This window comes from Pipra filicauda, unplaced genomic scaffold (assembly GCF_003945595.2).
Source record: "Pipra filicauda isolate LSUMZ 115617 unplaced genomic scaffold, ASM394559v2 scaffold85_size2586006_pilon, whole genome shotgun sequence".
Classification (NCBI taxonomy): Eukaryota; Metazoa; Chordata; class Aves; order Passeriformes; family Pipridae; genus Pipra; species Pipra filicauda.
Genome location: NW_024105042.1, coordinates 620,377 through 641,516, shown reverse-complemented (window position 1 = coordinate 641,516; position 21,140 = coordinate 620,377). Strand labels below are relative to the sequence as shown.

Sequence of the window (21,140 nt, the reverse complement as noted above, 5' to 3'; positions counted from 1 at the left end):
TCTTGTCTTGCCTACCCACCTTTGGCACATGTCTCTTGCTGTCTTGTAACACTAATACTGGTTTACATCTGACTGTGCAGAGGACTGCAGTCTCTTTGAGCAGCAGCTGCCTATTCAGAGATGCTTGCAAGTTCCTTTGGTATTTCCTCTCCTCTCCTGGCAACTCCTCTCAGTATGATTTATGAAGAGCAAGCATAGCTGGGGGTGATGCGAGGTATCAACACCTCTGAATTCCAGTGATAGGAGCTGGGTAATTAATAACAACGAACTAGGAGTGTTTGCTTTGCATGGAGATCACGTAGCAGAGAAGTGTTGTTCTGTATTCTTTGGGAATGGGGGAAGTCAGTCCTAACACTTCCCTGTGCGGTTAAATCTGCATGTCATTTTCCTTAGATAATTAAGTAATTCCAGCCTTTCAAGGAGAGAAACTCCCTCCCTTTCCCCTGTTAGCTTGCAGATGTAGTACATGTACCTTGCGGCAAATCAATGCTAACTATATTACCATGCATTATTGCAGTAATGGAGTAGAGTGAGCCCAAGGAAAAATGTTCAACCCTTGCCGATTGCATTACGAGCATGAGGATCTTTTATGTAGCAGACTTATTAATTGCATTTTCATTTGTGTCCCTGGATTTTAACCCTTTTGAGATTGCTCTTCTGCTCATGAGTGCCACTAAAATTGACAAGGGCTGGACAGGTTCAGAAAAGGGAGAAGGACAAGAGTGGTCTCTGCGGTACTGCACTGGAACCTGGATGTCTGTGACAAAGCTGAGGAATAGATTTAAACCACCACCAAAAGAATGAAGCTGTTAAATCACTTAGTAGAACACAGAATAAATATACTCTGTGTTTGGAGTAACAGTGGCCTGCTACAGGCTTTGCATTGCATGAAATACCTGTGCAGGTTTTTCCTCCTCCCTCCCCAGATGAACTCCTTGATTTGCCATTTTTATTTTTTCATTTGCATTCTGTCTGAAGGCAGTGAACTTGTATGTTGTCTTTAAGTCATAATCTAGACTTCAGAGAGGGGATTGTCTCTTTGCTGCATTTGCAGGCCTTTTCCTGGAGCCTAACTCTAGGCATTGATAAAGTTTAAATTATTATTAACTTAGTTACTGGCATTTTTATCATGGAAGTGCATGCAGCTGTGATGCCTGGCCTTTGCCAGCCAACTACTGAACGTTCATTACACTGTGTGCAGGCTACATGTTGTTCTTTTCATGGGGCCAGTATTATCTTTTCTAATTTCCTTTGGTGGTGTGAAACTTCAGTTAGTCCCTTGTGAGTTGAAGCTATTTGCCAAGACAGCCTACCAAAGGCTGCAATAGATGGCACTTAGTTTTGTCCTTTTTTCTGTCTTAGAGGTGCTGGGAGCATAAATTTACCTGAGACTCCCCCTTTCAGAATGTTTCAAATTCTGTTTACATGATATTTGATTCAACCTGACTCCTTTTAGGAGTTAGTTATTGCTGATTCAGTGCACAGGAGATCTGGGGACTGCCAGGACTGGCTAGGTAAGAAGCACCTGCCTACAGCCAGCTGCTTGCTGCTGTAGTTTTGTGTTATTTTTCTTTATTTCCCTTTTGTTTTGTTCTTTCTCACTAAATATACAACCTTCCCTTCATGCTCACTAGTATAAAGTCTTTCCTCAGTGCTGTAGTTCAATTTCTCTCTTTTTTGGTGTTCTTCTTAAAAGAGGGGAAGGAAATAGCCATAGGTGAGAATCTTAAAAGGTGGTGTTTGTTGTGGAAGAGAAAACAGCACCAAGCTGTCGCAGGTTGAACGTCCTCCTGTGAAGTCCCACCATCAAAGCTGGGGTCACTGCCAGACATTTCTCTCTAGCTTGCTAAGAAAATTCTGCCTTTGTGCACACACTCACATGCATCACTTTGGATTTAGCTTGAATAGAGGAGAAACAATACCAGCTCCTTTCCCTTCTAGGTCTATCTCGAACTTAAGGGGGAGGGGAGAGTGGAAGAGGTAAAGATTTGTCTGGAAGATGATACAAAGTGGAAAAAGTACCTGGGATGAGAACAGAGTCTTAATTGTAGAGAACTGTCGCTGTGTCACTGATCCTATCAGCTTCATTCTTCCAGTATGTGCTCTGTGGGGTGGGAAAAGGAACTTTATGTAATTTTTCTGTCTTATTTCTCAAGGAGAGGAGCAAGCATAGGGGAGGCTTCATGTTCACAAAGACTCTCTTTTCACAGCCAGGCAGTATTTGTGCTCTGCTTCTTAGCAGCTCATAAACTGCTAAGCCACCCCTAAACATTCACAGATGTGAGGATTCATTAACAACCGGAAGTGAAAAGCTGATGAGAGATGCACAAAATTTCTAATAGTAAGGAGGATTCCTTTTCTCCATGGAATCTGAAAAGCTGAGGTGTACCTTGGGACAGGAAGGGAGATGAGGGCCATTTATTCTTTCTGAATCAATGATCATGTGAATATTAGTTACGTGTCTGTTTTTTATCAGATTTTCTCCAAATGGGATATCTCAGTACTCATAATGTATTCTTGGATATTATAACATCTCAAGCCATGATTATGTCTTTCTTCATTGTGTGTGACACGGCTGGACCCAGCTTTTTAGGCAAGCTCTTTGAATTCAGAAGACAAAGAGGGGCTACAGGTCCCGATCCAGAGCTCTAGAGTGATGCTAAGGAGCATACTTTCAAAAACGTTGCAAATGCTTCTGAAAATCTAGTATCTTACTGTGGTCCTGGATGATTTGAAATCTGGGAAACAGGGGATCCTGTATTTCTGACTGGGGTCTCCAAGATAAATATATATGCAACCTTCAGTATACAGTGAATTCAGCACAGTGAACTTGTGTGCTGCCCAACTTATCTTTGTATGTGCTGCAAATCTGTGTGCTCATTCCATTCTGATAAGCTCTTCCACATTCGTGATGATGCTGATTATCAGCATAAGGGGATTTTCTTATCTTGGCTTTAGGACGAACAACAGTACCCAACATTAACTAGAAACATGATTTTAAACCTGCAGAATCTCCCCAGAGCATTCAAAACACCTCTGTCTGCTCTGTGCCTCGCCAAGTCCCTTACCTGCACTGTGCAGGTTGTGCAACTTTTGGGCAGCCTTAGCAGCGGACGAAGACAGCGTAGCTGTCTGAACATCCCTGAACGAAAGAGCCTCTTCTGTCTCCCACAGACATGATGTTTAGATAGAAAAATCAAAAAGAAGGATGCAGTCAGGCTGGTCACCAAACCTGGCATTACATCTGCTCATGCTGGTGAAGTTCTGAGCCTGAGGTGAGATTCACAGGAGTGGTTCTCCACTCTGCTAAGCCTCTACCTGCTGCATTCCCAGTGTGACCTGTGGCACTCTCTCCTGCTCTGGGCCATTGTGTGAATGGTGTTCATCAAGAAGATAGTAGTGCTGTGATGCAGTGAGGGGACCCACTACTTTGTGAGAAACCTGAGGTCAGCTGGATCAAGTAGTCCCATCACTATCCTGTGATCCAGGTTGTGTAAAACACTTCCCTTGGTGTGCTGATATGTGGTACCTGTGCTGCTTGTGAGCTGCTGGACTCTGACTTCATCATTTAGTGCAGGAGCGAGATCCCCTCTGGCAGCATCTGTGCAGTGTTTTTTGCAATCTCTGTTTAGGAGCTTTGCAGCGACTCTGTCAGTGCTAAAGGCTCCCTGCCATGGGCTGCTGTGCTTCAGAGTCAGACTCACTGCTGCACACTGCAGATGGCTGTGCTTGGAGAAAATCTGTCCCATAATGGGAGTAGTACTGTACCAGAAAAAATGGTGGGGGCCCTGCCTGCAGGTGATATTTTGTCTGAAGCTATAGGGACACTTCAGATTTCAATGATTTTTGTTTAGGTCGAGTCAGGCCTTCCCTTGGTAAACAAGACAGCATTATCACAGATCTGCTTTGTTCTACAGTGATTAGTCTCACATAATAAATAGGTTAAAATTAGCTGGAGCAAGCATTGATTTTTTCCTTAGTACGTGTCGAATTTCTTCCCTTGGGAGGGTTTGAGTAGTGCAGGAGACCTTTAAGGGAGGATGTGTGTGTCTGCGTGAAGAGAGTGCAGTGTAGCTGGGACATTACTTTTTTTTCCCCCCATGCTAAATTTTCCTCTCATGACCTCTTTCCCAACTCTCCCTCCTTTCTTTCAGGTTCTAGGTTCCACTCAGAAATTTCCTAGGGTGATAGTGACTGGGAGAAACACTCTGGGCTTCCAGGGAGGTCAGGGTGTGTGCAGTCCTGCAGGAGGAGAGGGGCATGGAGCAATGATAGGCAGAGCTGGGCTAAACAGAAGGGGTGGGGGTACTGGGGAGCAGGTCTACCACCAGCAAGGGAGACAGTGATGGTGAAATTATTTATATGTGTGTTAGGAGTTAACAATTTGGTTGTATAATTACTTTTTCTTTCAAAAAGAAAGTCAGAGAGTAGGAAAAAAAGAAACCCCCAAATAATCAATTCTGCTTTTGAAGGCCTTGGCAATTGCCAGGCTCTATTTGTTTCTTTCTTTAGATAGTGTCATTAGTCTTCTTCCATCCAAATCATCCCCTCCAAACAAACATAATTACCCCAATTGCTTTTCTCTCCTTAACTGAACCCAGCTTCCCCCTGGTTACAGGCATGTTCTGCTGCTTTATATTTGTGCCACAATTTGCCTTCCAGAATGTTTACTTAAGAAATCCTCTGCATTGCCTGGTGTTATGGCATATGGTTGTCTTACATCAATTAAAAAATCAACATGGTCCAACAGAATATACCACCAACCCCTGCTTCTTTGAATGGGTGTTTGCATCTGGGTGGGGATTAAAGCAGATCGTAATGGATTAGACCAGGGATTAAAACAGCCTGTAATGGATACTGTGTTGAACTATTCCATTTCTATTCTTGGATGTGCAAATCTAGGGTTGTCAGATGACATCCTTACTGTCACCCTGTCATGCAAGAGACTGGGTTTTGAAGCAAATCTGATATTCTTGCAACAGGGATGGTAAAAACTGGAAAAGCCCCTTGTCTGTGTGCTGGTGATGAGCACGCAGTTCGCAAATCGTGCAGGAGATGGGGGTATTGCTCACATTACCTTTGTTTTCTAGAGAAGGAAAGATGTTAGAACTGCTGCTGCTCTCCTTAGCACTGAGGCCTCTGCTAAGGAGTGGGAGATGTGGAATGGGGAGATTTTAGTAGACAGTCCCACATCATCAGTGAGACTCAGCCGTGCATCCTATTATTTACAGTAATAAGCAGGAGCTGATGAAGGGTTTTTAGGACTTGCTTTAGAAACACCACAGCTTCCTGTGGGTGTCTGCCTGAAAAATTAGGGCCTGGGGTAATCTTGCTGACATAGTCTGAACTGAATGTTTGAGATTGTCCCTGAATGTGGTAGGTAAGGATGATATTCACAGAGGGTGATTTTAGTTACAAGCAACGGCTCTTCAGTCTGCAGGGTAGAAAAAACCTGCTATCAGGGTGGTCAAAGTACCGCCCTAAATGAAGTGTTGGTGAACACATCTGTGCGTGAAGCCTATCACATTCTGTGTCATGTCCAGCACAGCTGTCTCTTGTGGTGACAAGGAGTGATGCGGTGGACACAAAGAAATGCCTTGTGCTGGCAGGATTTGGGAAATTATTTGTGTCTGCGAGTCCTATCTCGGTGTGGGTGGACTTTGACCATGAAGTCAAGGATGATGTTGCACAAATGAGTGACTGTTCAGGATGTGAACAAGGACTAGGTCTTAAGTGGTGTCCAGCTAGGCTGAAAAGATAAATGGGACTGGGTGAACTGCATAGCAGGGGACTGGCTAAGCAGTGGCTATTGCTAGTACCACCATAGCTTTTACTCTGTGGTGACGGGTTCTGGATGTGCAGAGGTCTTCAGGAGCAGCAGTGAGCAGCTGGTGAGTCCAGAGGGACTGGAGAATAATGTAAGGACAAATTCTGCCTGTCACAGCTGGAGCCTCACTGTTAGAGGGTGTCATTAGGTTGACAGTGCCTCCCTTCACAGTGCACAGCAATGGCAAGGCCCAGGGGTGGCACGTGTGTTGCTAATGCCACATGCCCGGGGACTCTGTTCTTGCAGCACTCGAATTAGGGAGACAGTGGGGTCCTTCCTGTTCCCAACACCATGTTGTTCACTTACAAGCAGTGGGAGAATGCAGCCTCGGGGTTGAGTTGTCCCTGTGCGGGCAGGGCAGCACCTGCCATGTGTGTGCAACTTGTACAATCCCCCTCCCCCGACATTTTATGGATCAGCTTTGGCTGAGGCCCACGTCACTGCACCCACACAAATGAAATGTCATCTAAACATTTTGGCAGCGTAGTACAAAAGGGAGCCGATTCCAAGCCAGGAATACCATCCGCTGGGTTGGGAGTGGGTGATTTGCTTCCCCTGCCCCCACCTCCAGCTTTTGCTCTCTGCGTCGGGATTTGTGGCTAAAGGAGGGATCGTTCCTGTGGGTAGGGGTCTCCCCGCACACAGGCTCGCTCAGTCCTCCGCCGCCTTCCCGAAGCTGTCAGCTCTGACACTCCAGCCCCTCTTCCCGTTCCTGCAGGACAGCCATTTAGCGACAGCTCCCCCCGTTTGCAACAGACAGCGGTGGGTGCAGCCCCTCTTCCCTACCCCAGCTCTCTCCTCGCTCTCCCAGCGGCAGCCGGGCTGCACGGACCCCCCCATCCCGAGTCGGGCGCTCTGCAGCGGGCGGTGACCAAGCGCCGGACACCAGCTGGCCAGAAACCCCCCCGCTACCCAGTGCGGGCAATGCTACCTCCGGTCCTGCCTCTGTCCCCCGCTCTCTCCGCTCCCTGACGGGCTGGGAGACCCGCGATAGGCGGGAGAAACTGTTGAGCCGCCCCCGCTCCGGGTCTGGCGGTGGGGAGGGGGAGACCGCGGGGAGAGCCGTGTAGTTGGTTGATCCGTCTCTTGGACGGCAAAGAATGGCTGATGTGGGAAGTGGGAGGGTAGGAGGATTAAAAAAATCGCTAATTATCGACACTTTTCAAAGGGGGGAAGGTCGACCATGGGTTTGATTCGAAGAGAAAGTGCCGACGTGTTGCTGCAGTGAATCGGTCCGGAGGGACGTGGCACTGGCACGGATGGCGAGGACAAGGGTGACCCCCGGGGGACGGGGGAGGCCCCGCAGCCGCAGGAGGCGACAGCCTCCCTCTCCCCTTCGCACCCTGCCATTACTCACACCTTGTCTGGGGGCTGACGCTGCAAAGGCTTCTTGCGCTCTGCCAGCAGAAAACAGGTGTTCTGGCCAGAGGAAATGCAGACGTGCGATGGGAGCGGGAGCGCTGCACTGCCATGACTTAAAGAAATACATCTCCCTCGCTCCTTCTCCCGCCACAGTCCCGAGATGCTGCTGCAGTGAGCTGCCTGCAGATACTGCCCTTTCTTCGTTATTGCCCCCCCCCCCAAAAAAAAAAATCCTGCTAGTCTCCCTTCCAGGACGGTGGCAGGGTTGCTGGGATTCCCACGCACACGCGCGAGTTCCCACGGTCGGGAATCTCCACTTGGGACGGGCGCATCCACAAGCACGGAGCCGCCTCTGGAGGGGTGCTGCTGGATAGCCGAGTCCGCGGGCACGCCGTTACACAGGGGAGGCACCAAAGAGCCACTCATCCCAGCTGCGCTCCCTTATGCCCCTTACCCACATCCAGCCTTTGCGCGTACACATGCACGCACACACACAGGGAGAGGAGTACCTACACTGCTGTAAACACGAGTGTATGTACACATACATCAGCAGAAACGGGGAATGACGGCTGCTTTGTCTCGGGCAGGAGCACACATACCAAATCAGGAGAAAAGGCTGGGTGATGCTCCAGCTGATTCGGTGCGGCGCGATGTCCCGCTCCCGCCCCCGGCCCCGCTCCCGGCCCCCGGCGGCGTGGCGCGGCGGGTGACTCGGCGGTGTATTTCAGCGGCGGCGGCGGCTTGGCAAGGCTCGGGGCTCCTCCCCCCGTGTGGTGGTACCCTCTCACTTGATCAAATCCTTGAACGTGAACAGTTTCACTGAAAAGCACTTTTGAAAAAAAAAAAAATCTAGCAACAGTAAGGAACAGAATCCAACTACCGGGGAGAGTTTTTTTTCCTATTTTTCCTTCTTTCCTTTTTTTTTTTTTTTTTTTTTTTCCTGGTCATCGTCTCAGAGGCTGAGAAAAGGGGAAGAGAAAGGGGAAGAAGAAGAGAAAGAAGAAGAGCGAGAGAAAGAGGAGCCTTTTACAAATAATAAATATTATAATTAGCATCCGTCCCCTTTCTTCCTAAGAAAAAAAAAAAGCGCCCTAAACGCAGCTTCTCGCCCCCCCTCCCTCTGCAAGCCCCCCGACTCGCTCCGCAAAGGCATGGAGAAGGGGACCAACTGCTTCCCGACCTGCCACACCATTTTTCTCGCCTGGACATGGTTTTTACTCCTCTCTTGGTGTTGCACCGGCGCCGAAATAACTTGCAGATCCTGCTCATCTCCATCGCCCTCCTGGCCGACCTCCTTGTCTCGCCTTAGGCAGGAGCAGCGACAGCCTCCACCGCCGCCGCGGGGATTACGGAGCTGGCCGGGCGGCGGAGCGCGGGGCTCGGCCGGGGCGGCGGCGGCCGCGGAGCCGGTGCCGGTGCCGGGCGCGGAGCCGGGGGGCCGTGCGGGGCCGCGGGGAGCGGCGCTCGGCGCGGCGGGGGCGGGAGGCGGCGCGCCCGGGGGCCGGGGCCCGGCGGCGCCGCGGCCCCGCCGGAGCAGCGAGGGGCGCCGGGGGGTGCCCGCGGCCGAGGGGCAGCGCGGCGGCCGCGCTCAGCCCCGCGGGCCCCCGGAGGATGCGAGAGCGGCGCGGCTGCGAGGGGCCGAGGAGCCGAGGCTGAGCAGCACCACCTTCGCGCTCACCGGGGATGCGGCGCACAACCAAGCCATGGTGCACTGGTCCGGGCACAACAGCAGCGTGAGTACCACAGACAGACCCGACCCAGTGGGGCTTGGCGGGGAGGGAGCCGGCAGACGGGCGGGACGGTGCCGAACCCACCTCTGGAGCCAGGGGTGCGGTGCGTAGAGGGGCGCTGGGCGGCCACGGCGCCCTTATGGCCAGCGGGAGTGGGACACGGGGCGGCGGCCCCAGGAAAAGAGAAAAGTTTTCCTGGGGAAAGGCGAAGGCGAATGGGAACACCGTTCCGCCCCCGCCCCCGCAGGCAGAACTGCGATTCCCGACTAGCGGGGCGGGAGCGCCCCATCCCTCTCCTCTACGTAGGGAGGATCCGCGGCGCCCCGCTCCAGCCTGTCCCGAGTGCTGCACCGCTGGGCACCCTTTCTCTGTCTCCCTATATGTAATATACACCTCGGCACGCTTCTCTGCCTCTGTGCCTGGGATGACTGACTACAGATGTGGTGGAAAAGCACCCCGCTGTGCGTGCTGGAGACGAGAGATCCCATTAATTCATTGAGGGGTGGAAAGCCCCACACCACGTCAAGGGCTTTGAGAAGAGGCAGGTAGTGCAAGCACAGCAAAAAGTTTACAAAAAATCCGTGGCATATCACGCCTTTTTCCTCAAGTGAATAATAATGAGTCACTGGGGTGTCCCTGAAAGCCTGTGGGATTGTATGTGTGTGTAAGGGGCATGTCCCAAAAACCCACACGCTATTGTGCCATGATAGTACAGGGCCCTCCCTCACACTGTCTTTGCAACGCCCGGCAGATGGCTGTGGACAAAACTTCAAGTTTCTTTTGACTTGGTATCAGAAATACCATTTCCACTCTGATGTAGTCTGGGAACGTACATAATTTAAAGGACTCTGAGAAACCTTTATGTCTGGTGACAATATTCCTATTATTCTGATTATTATAGCTTGTCACTGCCTTGAAAATGCCTCTTTTATTGCTTTGCCACTATTGGAAATGGGTATAAAGCAATTAACAGCATAAAAGAGATTGGCTGGGTTTTCGGATACATACTTCATGAAACTTGCTAGTCATGAAAAAGCAAATTGTCTACCTCCTTATCTATCTGTCTCCCTATCTGTGCATCAGCTATAGGTTCTAATGTTCGATTCTACCACCTCTTTATTTTTTTGACTGGAAGGTTTTTTTCTCTATTTATTATTACTTAGGCAATAATTCTGACAGCAATGTAGATGTTACTTTGATTTAACCAATTTTTAAAGGCAATTGTGTTTGCCAGACATGAATTCCACTCTCATTAAAGATGAAAGCAAACATTCAAGAGAAAACAGCTGCATGGTATATTTCAGCAGTACACTTGTCTCTAGGATTATTTATTTTTAATGTAACATGGCATGTAATGAAGAAAACAACCTATATGCCCTCTCTTTTGTTTCATTTTGGTGCTGAATCGAGGGGTGTTGAGCAATAGAAGATAAAATGCCTCCCCCATGCCTTCCCAGCATGAATTTCCAGTAGTTTTGAGAATTTCTGCTTGAAGTAGCAGAGAAAACTCATTCTGTAAGTATTTGCAGGGGAAAGAAAGATTATTATTTCTAAAATGCAGGTCAGAAAGTAATTTTCACAAAATTCTCCCTCCTTCCTTTTTTTTTTTACAGAAATATGCCATTTAAATAACTAGTTTCCTTATTCTTTAACTTCAGGTGACTGAGAAGGGTAATGAAGGAAAATGTTTCCATTGTTCATGACTTTCCATTAGGACTTTGCACCTCGGGATACCGTGCATTGAAAGCTTCCAACTCAAAAGCACAAGCAAAAGCAAAGAGATGGGTGTTTATTGACAATGTGGTATTTGTAGGAAGGAGAAGCAGACATGTTAATAAATACCAGTGTTATTGTTTTGTGTTTTTTCTAATATAAGGTTTAGCATTCTGAGACTTTCTCTTCTGTCTTTTGGAGAGAACATACTGCATTTAGAGACTAATTGGATTTTTTTTTTAAAGCAGTGTAGAGGGAAAGTTAAATGCTTGAACCTGGGTCCTTTCATTTATTAACAGATAAGGCTGAATCCAATGCCTGTTTTTCTGCTGCAGTTCAGTTTTTAACCTAATTCTGCTGTTGGGGTGTCTGTGGCACAGGAACATCAAGCAATTTGCGCAAGATCACCCGGGCAAACAGTGTGGCTCCTTTTGCCAGCCACGTTGGTTACCAGTCCCTCAACACAAAGCATGTATTTTCTTAGGTCACAAGAGATACAAAGCAGCAGAAAGGTGTATTGAGAAGGGTAAAAGATACTAACTCGTGTCTTGATTATGCCAGCTGACCTAGGAGAGCAGTTATGATGTGTCTGTATGCCAGTGTATTCAGGCTACCAAAGCCATAAAGAGGCATACGGCTTGCTTTACCAATTCCCTGTTACTTGAACAGACTTCAAAACCTAAGCTTTTGTCACTTATGTTTTACTAAAAACATGATCAATCAAATTTCATGCAAAGAAACAGAGTATTTCAAGTCAGACATTAGTGGTGGGATGTTCCTAAACACTGAATGGATTTGCAATGATGAGGGCATAGTAGTAAAAAACTGGGGTTTTACTGGGAAGTATAGATCTACAGACACTCCACAAAACGGACATCTTTGTAGCTCCTGGATGTCCTGTTACCTAGAATGTAAAAATCTCTTGCGTTTTTTTTTTTTTTATTTTTATTTTAAGAGCAACTCTGCCTCCATCTCTTACCCCACTTTCCTTGCACGTCCCTCAAATCTCAGTTTAACTTATTAAAAAATAATCCCTTCCAGGCAACAAACTTTTGTTTTCTCCATTTGTAGATAGCGAGATTAGGATTATGATAGAGACAGAAGGCTGGTGAGATCAGGGAATTGGGGTTCGCTGCTTTGTCCTGCCCAGAGGCTTTTTCCGTGACCTTAGGAAAGACAATTAACCTCTCTGGATCTCCTCTTCCATGTTAAATGAGGATAGTACTACTTAGCTACCACAAAGTGGTGGTGTGGAGCAGAATTTATTTCTGCTTTGTACAATACCTGAGGATCTTTAAGTAAAAATTGTTAGGAAAATGCAAAAATACTATTCTGTGTAGAAATGAGGTTTGTGTTCTCTGTGTTCTGGTGAAGGGAATTTGGCTTAATTCAGTGGGTCTGATATGAGAAAAAGGAGACTTCTGTTTGGGCTTCAAGTATCAATCTGCCCTAATAGAAGCATTTATTGAACAAGGTCACTGAAGCTCTTGGGGAACCTTGTAGAGGTCAGATAAATTCTTTTCTTGCCAAGGCCTTTCTGAAGGAAGGAGAATTTTTAGTGAAAACTACTATTATTCCCAGAAGATCTGCAGGTCATTCTTTTTTCAAAGCCATTCCTCTCTGAACACATACGCTGTGTACAAATGTGCCATTCGGTGAGCGTTGTATCCTCTACACTTGTTTTCCCTCTCTGGGTATTTATGTTATTGCACGATATTTTTACTTGTTCTGCTCACCAGATACTCTCCAACCTTCCTGTGATGATGATTTGATTCCTCAGAGTATCTTTTCTCCTGTCCTCTCTCCCTGATTTCTAGGATAAGTACCTAAAAAAAAAAAAAAAAGGGTAGCAGCACCTTTAATGCTCTTACAGTTTTAACTCTCACTATCTTGTTTCTTGACAGTAAGTTTTTCAAGGGATTTCAACAAACGACAGTGAATAAATCACACTCACTAGGATTGCTTTCCTGATATGATCACTAGTGGAATGGTAAATGGGAACTGTTGTCATTAGGTTTCAGAGTTGTCCCTCTGATTAATGTAGCTGTTTATTGGAAGTACTTAATTCTGTCTATGCTTTTTCCATGATGGAACTACCGCAAATTCTGTGGTGTTGTGGGTGATTTTTTTTCAATATAAGAAGCAAATATGCACATTTCTAGCTTTCTCTAGAAGATATTTTCAATCCACTATCTAAGAAGAGGTAGCAGCTAATAGTCATTATGTGATTTAGGCAACCCATGTGTATGTGCCTTTACCTTTCTAGTAACTAGAGGCAAAATTCTGCCATAAAGATGAGAAATACACTATAATGCCCCAGTAAGAGCACAAGAGGGCATTTGTTTAAAGCATGTGTGTATTGCAGGTTGCTGCAGCCAGGCCAAGTTCCTATACGATCCTAGGCATTGGACTTTTTCTATATACTATAGGAAAAATGTACAGTGCATTTTTTATCTCACTGCAGTACAGCAGTGCAGAAGATAAACCCAGAGAAGTCTGGTGTGCTTAAATGATGTAGCTGCTACTTGTGTACACCATGCAATTGCATAGATGTTTACAGTATGATCCAGACTCTAAAAATTGGGGAAGGCAGGATAAGAGCTAGTGGGACACTGGACTGGAACCTTGTTTTATCTTGACAGCCATGCTGCACTGTTTTGTCCAGAGGACCTGTGACTGTCATCCCTATAGTTAATATGGTTTTAAGATTCACTCCAAGACTAGGAATATGAGATGTCTTTAGGACAAGATGGTAAGGAGGGGACTGATAGTACTGCAGTAGCCTGTAGTCATCTGAAGTAGAGTTAGAAAGAAGATGCAGCTTATCTTATTGGTTGAAGAGGAATTAACATGTCGTAACAGCCAAAACATATGTCAGCCTGAATATTAGAAAGAGTTTCTTCTCAATAAAAATGGTACAGCAAGGCACCAGAAAGTCTTTAGAGATTTTCAAGACTCATGTAAAGATGACCTGATTGGAACAACCCTCCTCTGAATGGGTTTTCTTTTCCTCCTGCTGCCCCTGATCCTGTTTCTTTCCCCTGTGCAAGCTCTGAGGGCTGACAGTGACAAGCAGGTTGTACAAGTTCTTGCAGTGAAGCCTGTATCTTCCGGGAATGATTCCTCTGAATGGTGTTGGCAGTGTTCTGGTGTGATCTGCTAATGTACTGGTGGTTTGATGCTGAGACATTACTCACTCCCATGGCGAATTACAAGCTAGGGAGGCTGATGGGCTCACTGTGTGCCAGGTAGTTTTTCATTAAGATGGCTAGCAATGCAGTGTGTGATGGGCAGAACGAGATGGACAATATTTGCAATTCCAAATAGACTGCTATGCTTGGAAGGGAGGAAGGGGAATCTTTAGTCAGGCAATGCTGCATTTAGTTGTTAGCCATGGGTAACTTTTCCAAAAGCCCAGTTGGATTTCAGTCTAAAATGTTTACTCCTAGAGTGCAAAATGGTGAAAGAGCAATCATATTAAATGCACTGCATTTGGTAGATATTTGAATTGCTGTTCTAGACTTTCTTTCTCAAAAGCAGCTTTTGACCAGGTTGCAGTCTCACTGCCACTGAAGGTAGGCCAGCTCTGACAAAAGGTCTTAATGCATTTCCACTTTTCCTCTACTGGTAGTAATGAACTTTGCCACTAAAGTCCTTCTCCAGAATGTTGCCAATCCATTTTTAATTAATATTCAAATAGAAAATTGAAATTAAAAAATAAACTCCATCATGGCAACTGCTTTTGTGGTTCTGTTGAGTCAGTAGAGCAGGAAGAAGGTGTCTGCAAAATATTTTTTGTGTTATTTCTCTCCAGACTGGTTTCATTGCAAAGTCAGTTTGATGTCCAGTGGACAGGCCTGAATATTGCTTGTGGATCCCATGAAGGTGGCAAATTCCCTAGGCCATTACCCTGCCGGGCACATCAAGCTGTTGATGTTCTTGTAGTTCTAAATTCAGTAACAGAACTGCTCCTGTCCTAAGTGCCTGTCAGCAGTTTCTCTTCAGACCTTTGTACTCGGACTTTTTCACGATCAGGGATAGGCCTAGGACTTGTGGCTAAGCTTTCACAGTGGTTTAAATGCAAACAGAAACGGCTACATGATTCTTTAATTATTTTTTTTAATGGAAAACTTTCATCCAATTAGATGATGAAGTATTTTGAAAATGGGTTTGAGCAGATAATTGATGTTAGGCAGAAGAGATTTTTCTCCAAAGGGAGGTGAGATGAAACAAATGTTTTCTTAAAGGGAAGGCTGTATGAAGATGAAACTTCCTGAGAGTTTCCAAATTTATAGCTGTATTTGTAAGTAAAATTTAGAAAAACACAGGAAAGCAGTGTTGCCTCATGAACAAAGCACTGGTTAAGGGCCAAGATCTTTAATGTTAAATGTACTAAGGGATACTGGAAACTAGTCTTGTAAACAGCTAAGAATTTATTTAAGTCATACCGTAGCATCTACTCCTTAAGCTCCCTGGATGTCTGTAGGTAGAATGGAGAAGAGCAGTACATACTTACTTGAGTTAGTACTCTCTTATAAATCCAGGTTCATTTCAGAATTGAAGGCCAAGCCTGAGTTCATGGTTGGGGCTGGTTTGAGGACAATTGCAAGGAACTTGTGGAGTTAAGGCTTGGATTTCTCTGGGATCTGGTCAAGTTGGGATCTGCTTTGACTGGGATCTGCTTTGCTGCAGTCACACATTTGCATTCAAGTTTCTTGGCTTGCCTTACACTCCCTGCAGTAATCCAAGGTAAACAAATCCCCCAACCCTAACTTCCTTTTAATGTCCAGGGAGAACTGCAGCATTGTTGTTAGTATCTCCTCCATGCAAAAAGAGAAGCATGGAAGTATTTCCTTTCCCGCCTTTATAGGGTGTTGTGAGACTGAGGGAACTGAAAAAAGTTTACTGAGTGTTTGCAGAGCATGGGGAATGAAACATATTTGATAAATAATCTGCTATGGAAATTTTAGGGTCAATTTCCAGCCCCATCACCAGCAGAGTCCCAACATGCAATAAAAATCAGAAATGATTCATGCTGAATGACCGAACCTCTCTTTTGTTCCTCATCTTCAGTGCTGAAGGAGTACTGATTGCTCTCCCAATGAAAGGAATGGAAGGAATGGCAGAGCCCTGACACTGAAGATGTCACGGTGTTTTTTCCCTTCGTATTCCGACATGCGAACACAATCGCTAGCCAGGCAAAATGTTCTACAGAGCACTACAGGGCCTGCGTGCCCCAAATAGCATCAGTTTTAATTAGCTCCAGTGCGATGTAGATCCCTAGGGCACAGACTGTGGGAAGGGTGCGGGTTGCCGGTGTGAGGGAAGTGGAGCCGGGCGCTAGAGGGAGCGTGGGCATCTGCGAAAGGGAGGGAATGCTGCGGAGGGCGAGGGAACCGGGAGCCTGGGACTGCGTGCTGGGAAGGCAGAGGCTGCTGAAATACTGATATGGAAACCCGCTCGTAGTCACTGACTCCCTGAAACTCTCGCTGTCTGGGGTTCCCTCCGCCAGAGAGGAAAATAGTTCTACCAGGCACTCGGCCGTGGTAAAGCGTTCTGCCGCCCGTGCAGCTGACGCTGTCTCCCTTTGTGCCGTCCCTCGACGCTGCCAGGCTTTGTCGTGAAGATGGGAGTCCCAGCGCCGGGGTCTCTCATCTGCTGCGTCCCTTCAAACCCGAGTTATGTGCCGGTATAATGGCCAGAATCCCCCTGGAACTGCCAGCGGTGCTAGTGGGGTGGGAGAGGGATGAAGGGAAGCAGCAATCCGGATCCTGGGTGCACGCTCCACCTCCTCCACTGCCGTGCCCCGTAGTCTCCGGGCAAAGCCCCGGGTGGCTGCTGACAGACCCAGGTCGCTGCCCACCTGCTCCCTCTCCTGCAGCTCCGGGAGCGGCAGGTGAGGGCAGGGGTACTGTGCTTCATCACCTCTCTCCCTGTGCCTAATCCACAGAGGATGCAGGTCCCTACCACTTGGAACTCTGCAATGTTTTGATCAAGTCGAAGGTGTTGCACAAATCTTAGCGTTTCTGTTCCTCTCTTCTTGTTCCTTTCTTATGAATGCGGGGGAGTAGAAGGGATTGGGATTCTTCCCAGCCGCTACATTGTGAGATAAAGTAGTGTATCCTGGGAAATGCGATTGCACTTACTGGTGTCTTTGGGACTAAAATGGGTGATTGGGATTTGGAAAAACTAGGACTGACCCACAGTGAATCACTTAGGTCAATGATGGTCTAAAGAACTCAGGATGCTTGAAGCAACTGCTTTGGCACTGCTTCAGGCATTCCACCAGTCTGTAACATGTGGGCACTGCTGGTACATCTTCAGTGGTGCTGCTGGTAGGCTCAATAAATGGGTTGAACCCCTCATAGGGATTTGGTAGAGAACCCCAGTAAGTGGTTTGTGGAGATGAAGACTTGGCACAGAGCTCCTGCTGACTTTCAAGGCAGAGAGAAAAGGATGGGTTGAGTTCAGATGTGCTTCCTTAGCTGTCAGAGGAGAGCAGGCTGTGCATGCAGGTTGTTTTTATGATTTGTGGTCCTGCCTTTGTGTCTAATAAGACTGTGTGTTATCCCATGTCTTGAGACTTCCCCATCTACAAGGAAGAGTTAACTCACATGAAGGGCTGTTGCTGAGGCTTAAAATGGATGGACATTTGCAAAAGCTGTTGAATGGAAGAGAATGTATAAAACATGATTATTTAGCTCTTACCAAAAGTGTTTTATGACCTTATGGGTGCAGGAAGAAGGAGTGGGAGCTCTAAGTGGTTGTTAACCTTTCCCTGCAGTTTGTGCCTGTTTGAAAAATACCCCCCCAGCTGTGATCAATACCATGAGGTGCTGGCAGACCTGACCTGTCTGCAGGCCTTACTTGCCCCTGTCAGCTGTAGAGTGAATTCTATCTGCACAAGGCAGCGGGATGGATGGCAGTGTGCATGGGGGTATTTCTCTGTTCCAGACTTCCTCTCCTTTACCACCAAATCCTGCCAATTTTATGCCTACAGAATATCAGGCATGGTTGTACTTATACAGGTCTTCTGCTGCCTACTTCAGCTGTGTATGTCAAAGGTTGTTAAAAGGAAGGTCAGTAGTATAGGCCTTTTTTTCTTTTTTTTTTTTTTTTTTGAGAAACTGAGGCATGCAAGAAAGGAGGGATCTACTCTGGGTTGTGCTGTGGATCAGTATTGATACAGCTACTTAATGAAAAGGAGTTATTTTACTTCATCTGCTACAGCTCAGATGCTGTGTATATTTTTGTTTTTATAAGAGATTGCATGAAAGAAAGGAAAATTAGGTGAGAAGAGGAGCTATGAGGGGAAAGAACAGAGCTCTCTATAATAGAAAAGTGGAACATGCTCAGCTAAAATCATTAACAGATTGATCGAGTTAAAGCACAGCAAAGTTCTGTCTGGAGGTGTTCTAAGAGCATTTTTGTCTGCAGTTCTAATCTCTTTACCTGCTTGGCTTCACAGATTGAGTAATTTCAAATTGCAGCTCCTTTTGAGCTGGGTGAGAATCAATGTGATGAGACTGTGGGGGCCATGAATTTGGGCTTTCGTTGGAAATACAGGCAGAAGAGGAGTCACATCTGTCTGATGAGGGGAGTGGGAGCTGACTGAATTATGTGGATTGTTTGTAATGAGTTGGAATAATTTAGGATGATAGCACGTGTAAGTTTATGTGGCTGCTCGCACAGTCTTTCATGGGGTAATGTAGTAGGATACAAAGTTCAAGGGTCTTATAAGTTTTTGGGATCTTTAAGGTGGCTTCCCCACCCTTTGCGTTACACTTCACAACCCAAAGGGAAAAGTCTTTGCCCAGCACCAGGTGCAGGTGAAGTACTTCTGGGTGAGATGGGGCAAATAGATCTCCCCCCTGTCCTCTTGGAGGCAGCCTGGGCTGAGTTTCCCCATGTCGGTCTTCTGCAAGGTAGAGGGCTGGAGCAGTATGTGAAGGGTAGTGTCCTTTTTCTGCCACCCACAGTGTCTTTCCAGCTTTGTTCCCAAAGAGCAAAATGTTGGTAGCACTTGACACTAAAGTGGGAACATGGATGGAGGTGCACATGAGCGTCTGGGGCTGGGGCCTGGCACTTCTGGACAGACTCACTGTCCGATCTGAACTGGCAGGAACTCCGTGTTTGCAGTGGAACAGGGCTTTGCTTCTGTTTGGCCAAAAGCCTGGTACAAGACACAAGTTTGGTGAGTCTGCATGTAGAGGACCATGGTTACCCTGTGCAGGGGCAGCCTTGCTCATGGTGTGTGGTGGGACAGGCAGATAGGCAAACCTACATATCAGGCAGGGGGTCTCTGAAAACTGTGTTTGCCATCTGGCCCGAAAAAAAGCTTGCCTGTGAGACAGTGAGATTGTGACCTGATGTGAGAGCCATGCTACTTGAAAGAGTAGGTATTTCAGAAAAGAGGGAATCTTTATTCAAGTGAACTTTGGCAACAACTGGAGCAACACTGGGAGAAAGCCCCATACAGTGTCTATATCAGGTGTTACAGAGGTGTAATAAAGAAGGTTCAGCCATCATTGGTCAGACTTTCTGGGCAGCTGAGCCTTGAACAGAAGGGCTTTCAGAAAAGTGTGGAATATGGAATATGGCAGAGAAAGATCTAGTCAGGGCATCCTGCCAGATTATGATTTCTCAGTGTTTTTAAGGCCCTACCCCAGTAACCATACTGAACACTCAGTTATCTGACCTGTGAGAGCTGTCTGTTCTCTGAAGGATCAGGAAATGGGTAAAATGCCTGGTCATTTTGTTAAGCAACAGAAGTTAGGGATCACTTCACTGCGTGCCCTTCCAGGACTCTTCTATCTTTCAGTGTTTTCTGTCATCTCTGTCATGATCCCTCATTCTGCTGCACATTTGGAAGGGTCAAAAGTGGCACAAGGCATACTTGGCTGAGCATTACAGGTGTACTGGAGGACTGGCTGTGGTTGATGCATCAATCATCTGGAGTCCTGCTAGCTATGAAAGTGGACACTGGGTGGCTTATGGTTCAGGCCAGATCTTATTTTGGGACCTGCTTTTTCACTCAGTTGAACTTAGAGGAAGTCTGCACCTTTGTGACCTTTTATCCTCTCTTGAATTCAGTTCAGATTGGTCAACATATTCCAGAGTTATCCCTCCAATGCAGGTCACAGATAGCATGGTCTGTTGATCCAAAGCAGAAACTGTTTCTTTCTGAATGCAACTAAACCACAACTACAGCATCAGCACTGAGGAGTTCTTAATTTTCTTAATTAACAGCGCTCACGTTGGTTTTTGCTAGCCTGCCTGGAAACTCTGTTCCTTTAATCAAAGGACAACATTGCTGGTAGTGTATCATTCTCAGTTTGCTTGTACAGCACCTTTGTTGCAGTCTCAATTCTACCCTTCTTTTCTCTTAATTATCTTCATTACTTGTTCCTTCCTTGCAGGTTACAAATAACAAAGCCTGCCTTTCTGAGTTGCACTGAGGTTTTGTTCTGATGGCCTTTTTTTATTATTATTAATTTTTATTTTTATTTGTTTGTGCTTCCTGTAGTGTTACTGTAAGCACAATAAACTGGACTGAGGAGAAGCTGTCTTAGTGACAACTCATAGAAAGGGGAAAGAGACAGGTTTAACTCTGCAGAATGAGATCAAATGTTAGATGATAAAATAAAATATTGAATTGTTGGGCAATGCTACATCTTCTGTAAAAAAGGAGATTCTTCTTTTCTTCCTCAAAGACAAAGGTTAACAGTAGTGAAAGTCACTGACTTTCACTGATAGAGGCTGTTCTCAGGCTGGGGCCAGAATTAGCCACAGAGTTTTCTTCATGTGCTCATCCTAGAGGAGACAAGGGTGAGAGGCAAGAGCTGATCCATGGAACATGTGAGGACACGGGAGTGTCAATGTGTGTGTGAAAGAGTGCAGTGCTGTTGTTACTGTTTCACAGCTCATGAGGAAACACGTTGTTTAATGCTGTGCATTCTTACCTGAAGGAGTTGTCTGTAACATTTGTTGCCCTTGGCAGCTAACAGGTTTAATAGAATAAAACTTGCTGCATCTGTGTTTATCAAAAGGAGCTGTCTTTGGGCACCAGAGAGCAGGAGGGGATGGGACAGAGTGGAGCTTCCTGCACTATTTTACATCTTTTAAAGTCTCATGTGAATCACTGTGTGCTTAAAAATTCAAACCAAACCAAACTAAAAAAATAAAGTGTTTTAGAAAAGTAAAAGATACTGTGCCTACCTTTACATGTGTATAAGGGTATGTGACCTCATAACTGTAGTACTAGATATATAACTATTTTACTAGAAGAAGCGTAAGTACCATGTAAACAGAGATGATTTGGGGCCATAGTCTGATTCTGCCTGCTTTTTGTCAGTTCCCTCTCTACAACTTCCTGCTGTAACTGATGTGCTCTGATGCTGTTATATGGTATTGCAGGTCCCTTCCTTCTCTTTCCTTTGCAGTGGCCTTTGGACAGTGGCAGTGACTCGAACAACCTCTATGATATGAGTCAGAGTGAAGGGTTTTCT

General features: G+C 46.3%; 1 protein-coding gene across 1 annotated transcript in view; it reads left to right on the top strand.

Annotated features, from left to right (window-relative positions):
* Window positions 1–8,187: 8,187 nt before the first annotated feature.
* The window catches only part of SORCS3 (sortilin related VPS10 domain containing receptor 3), a 288,897-nt gene continuing 275,944 nt past the window's right edge, over window positions 8,188–21,140 (top strand). Inside the window, exon 1 of the mRNA XM_027738740.2 lies at window positions 8,188–8,922. Within this exon, the coding sequence (XP_027594541.1) occupies window positions 8,341–8,922 (582 nt within the window). The 5' untranslated portion in view covers window positions 8,188–8,340. The remainder of the gene's footprint in view (window positions 8,923–21,140) is intronic.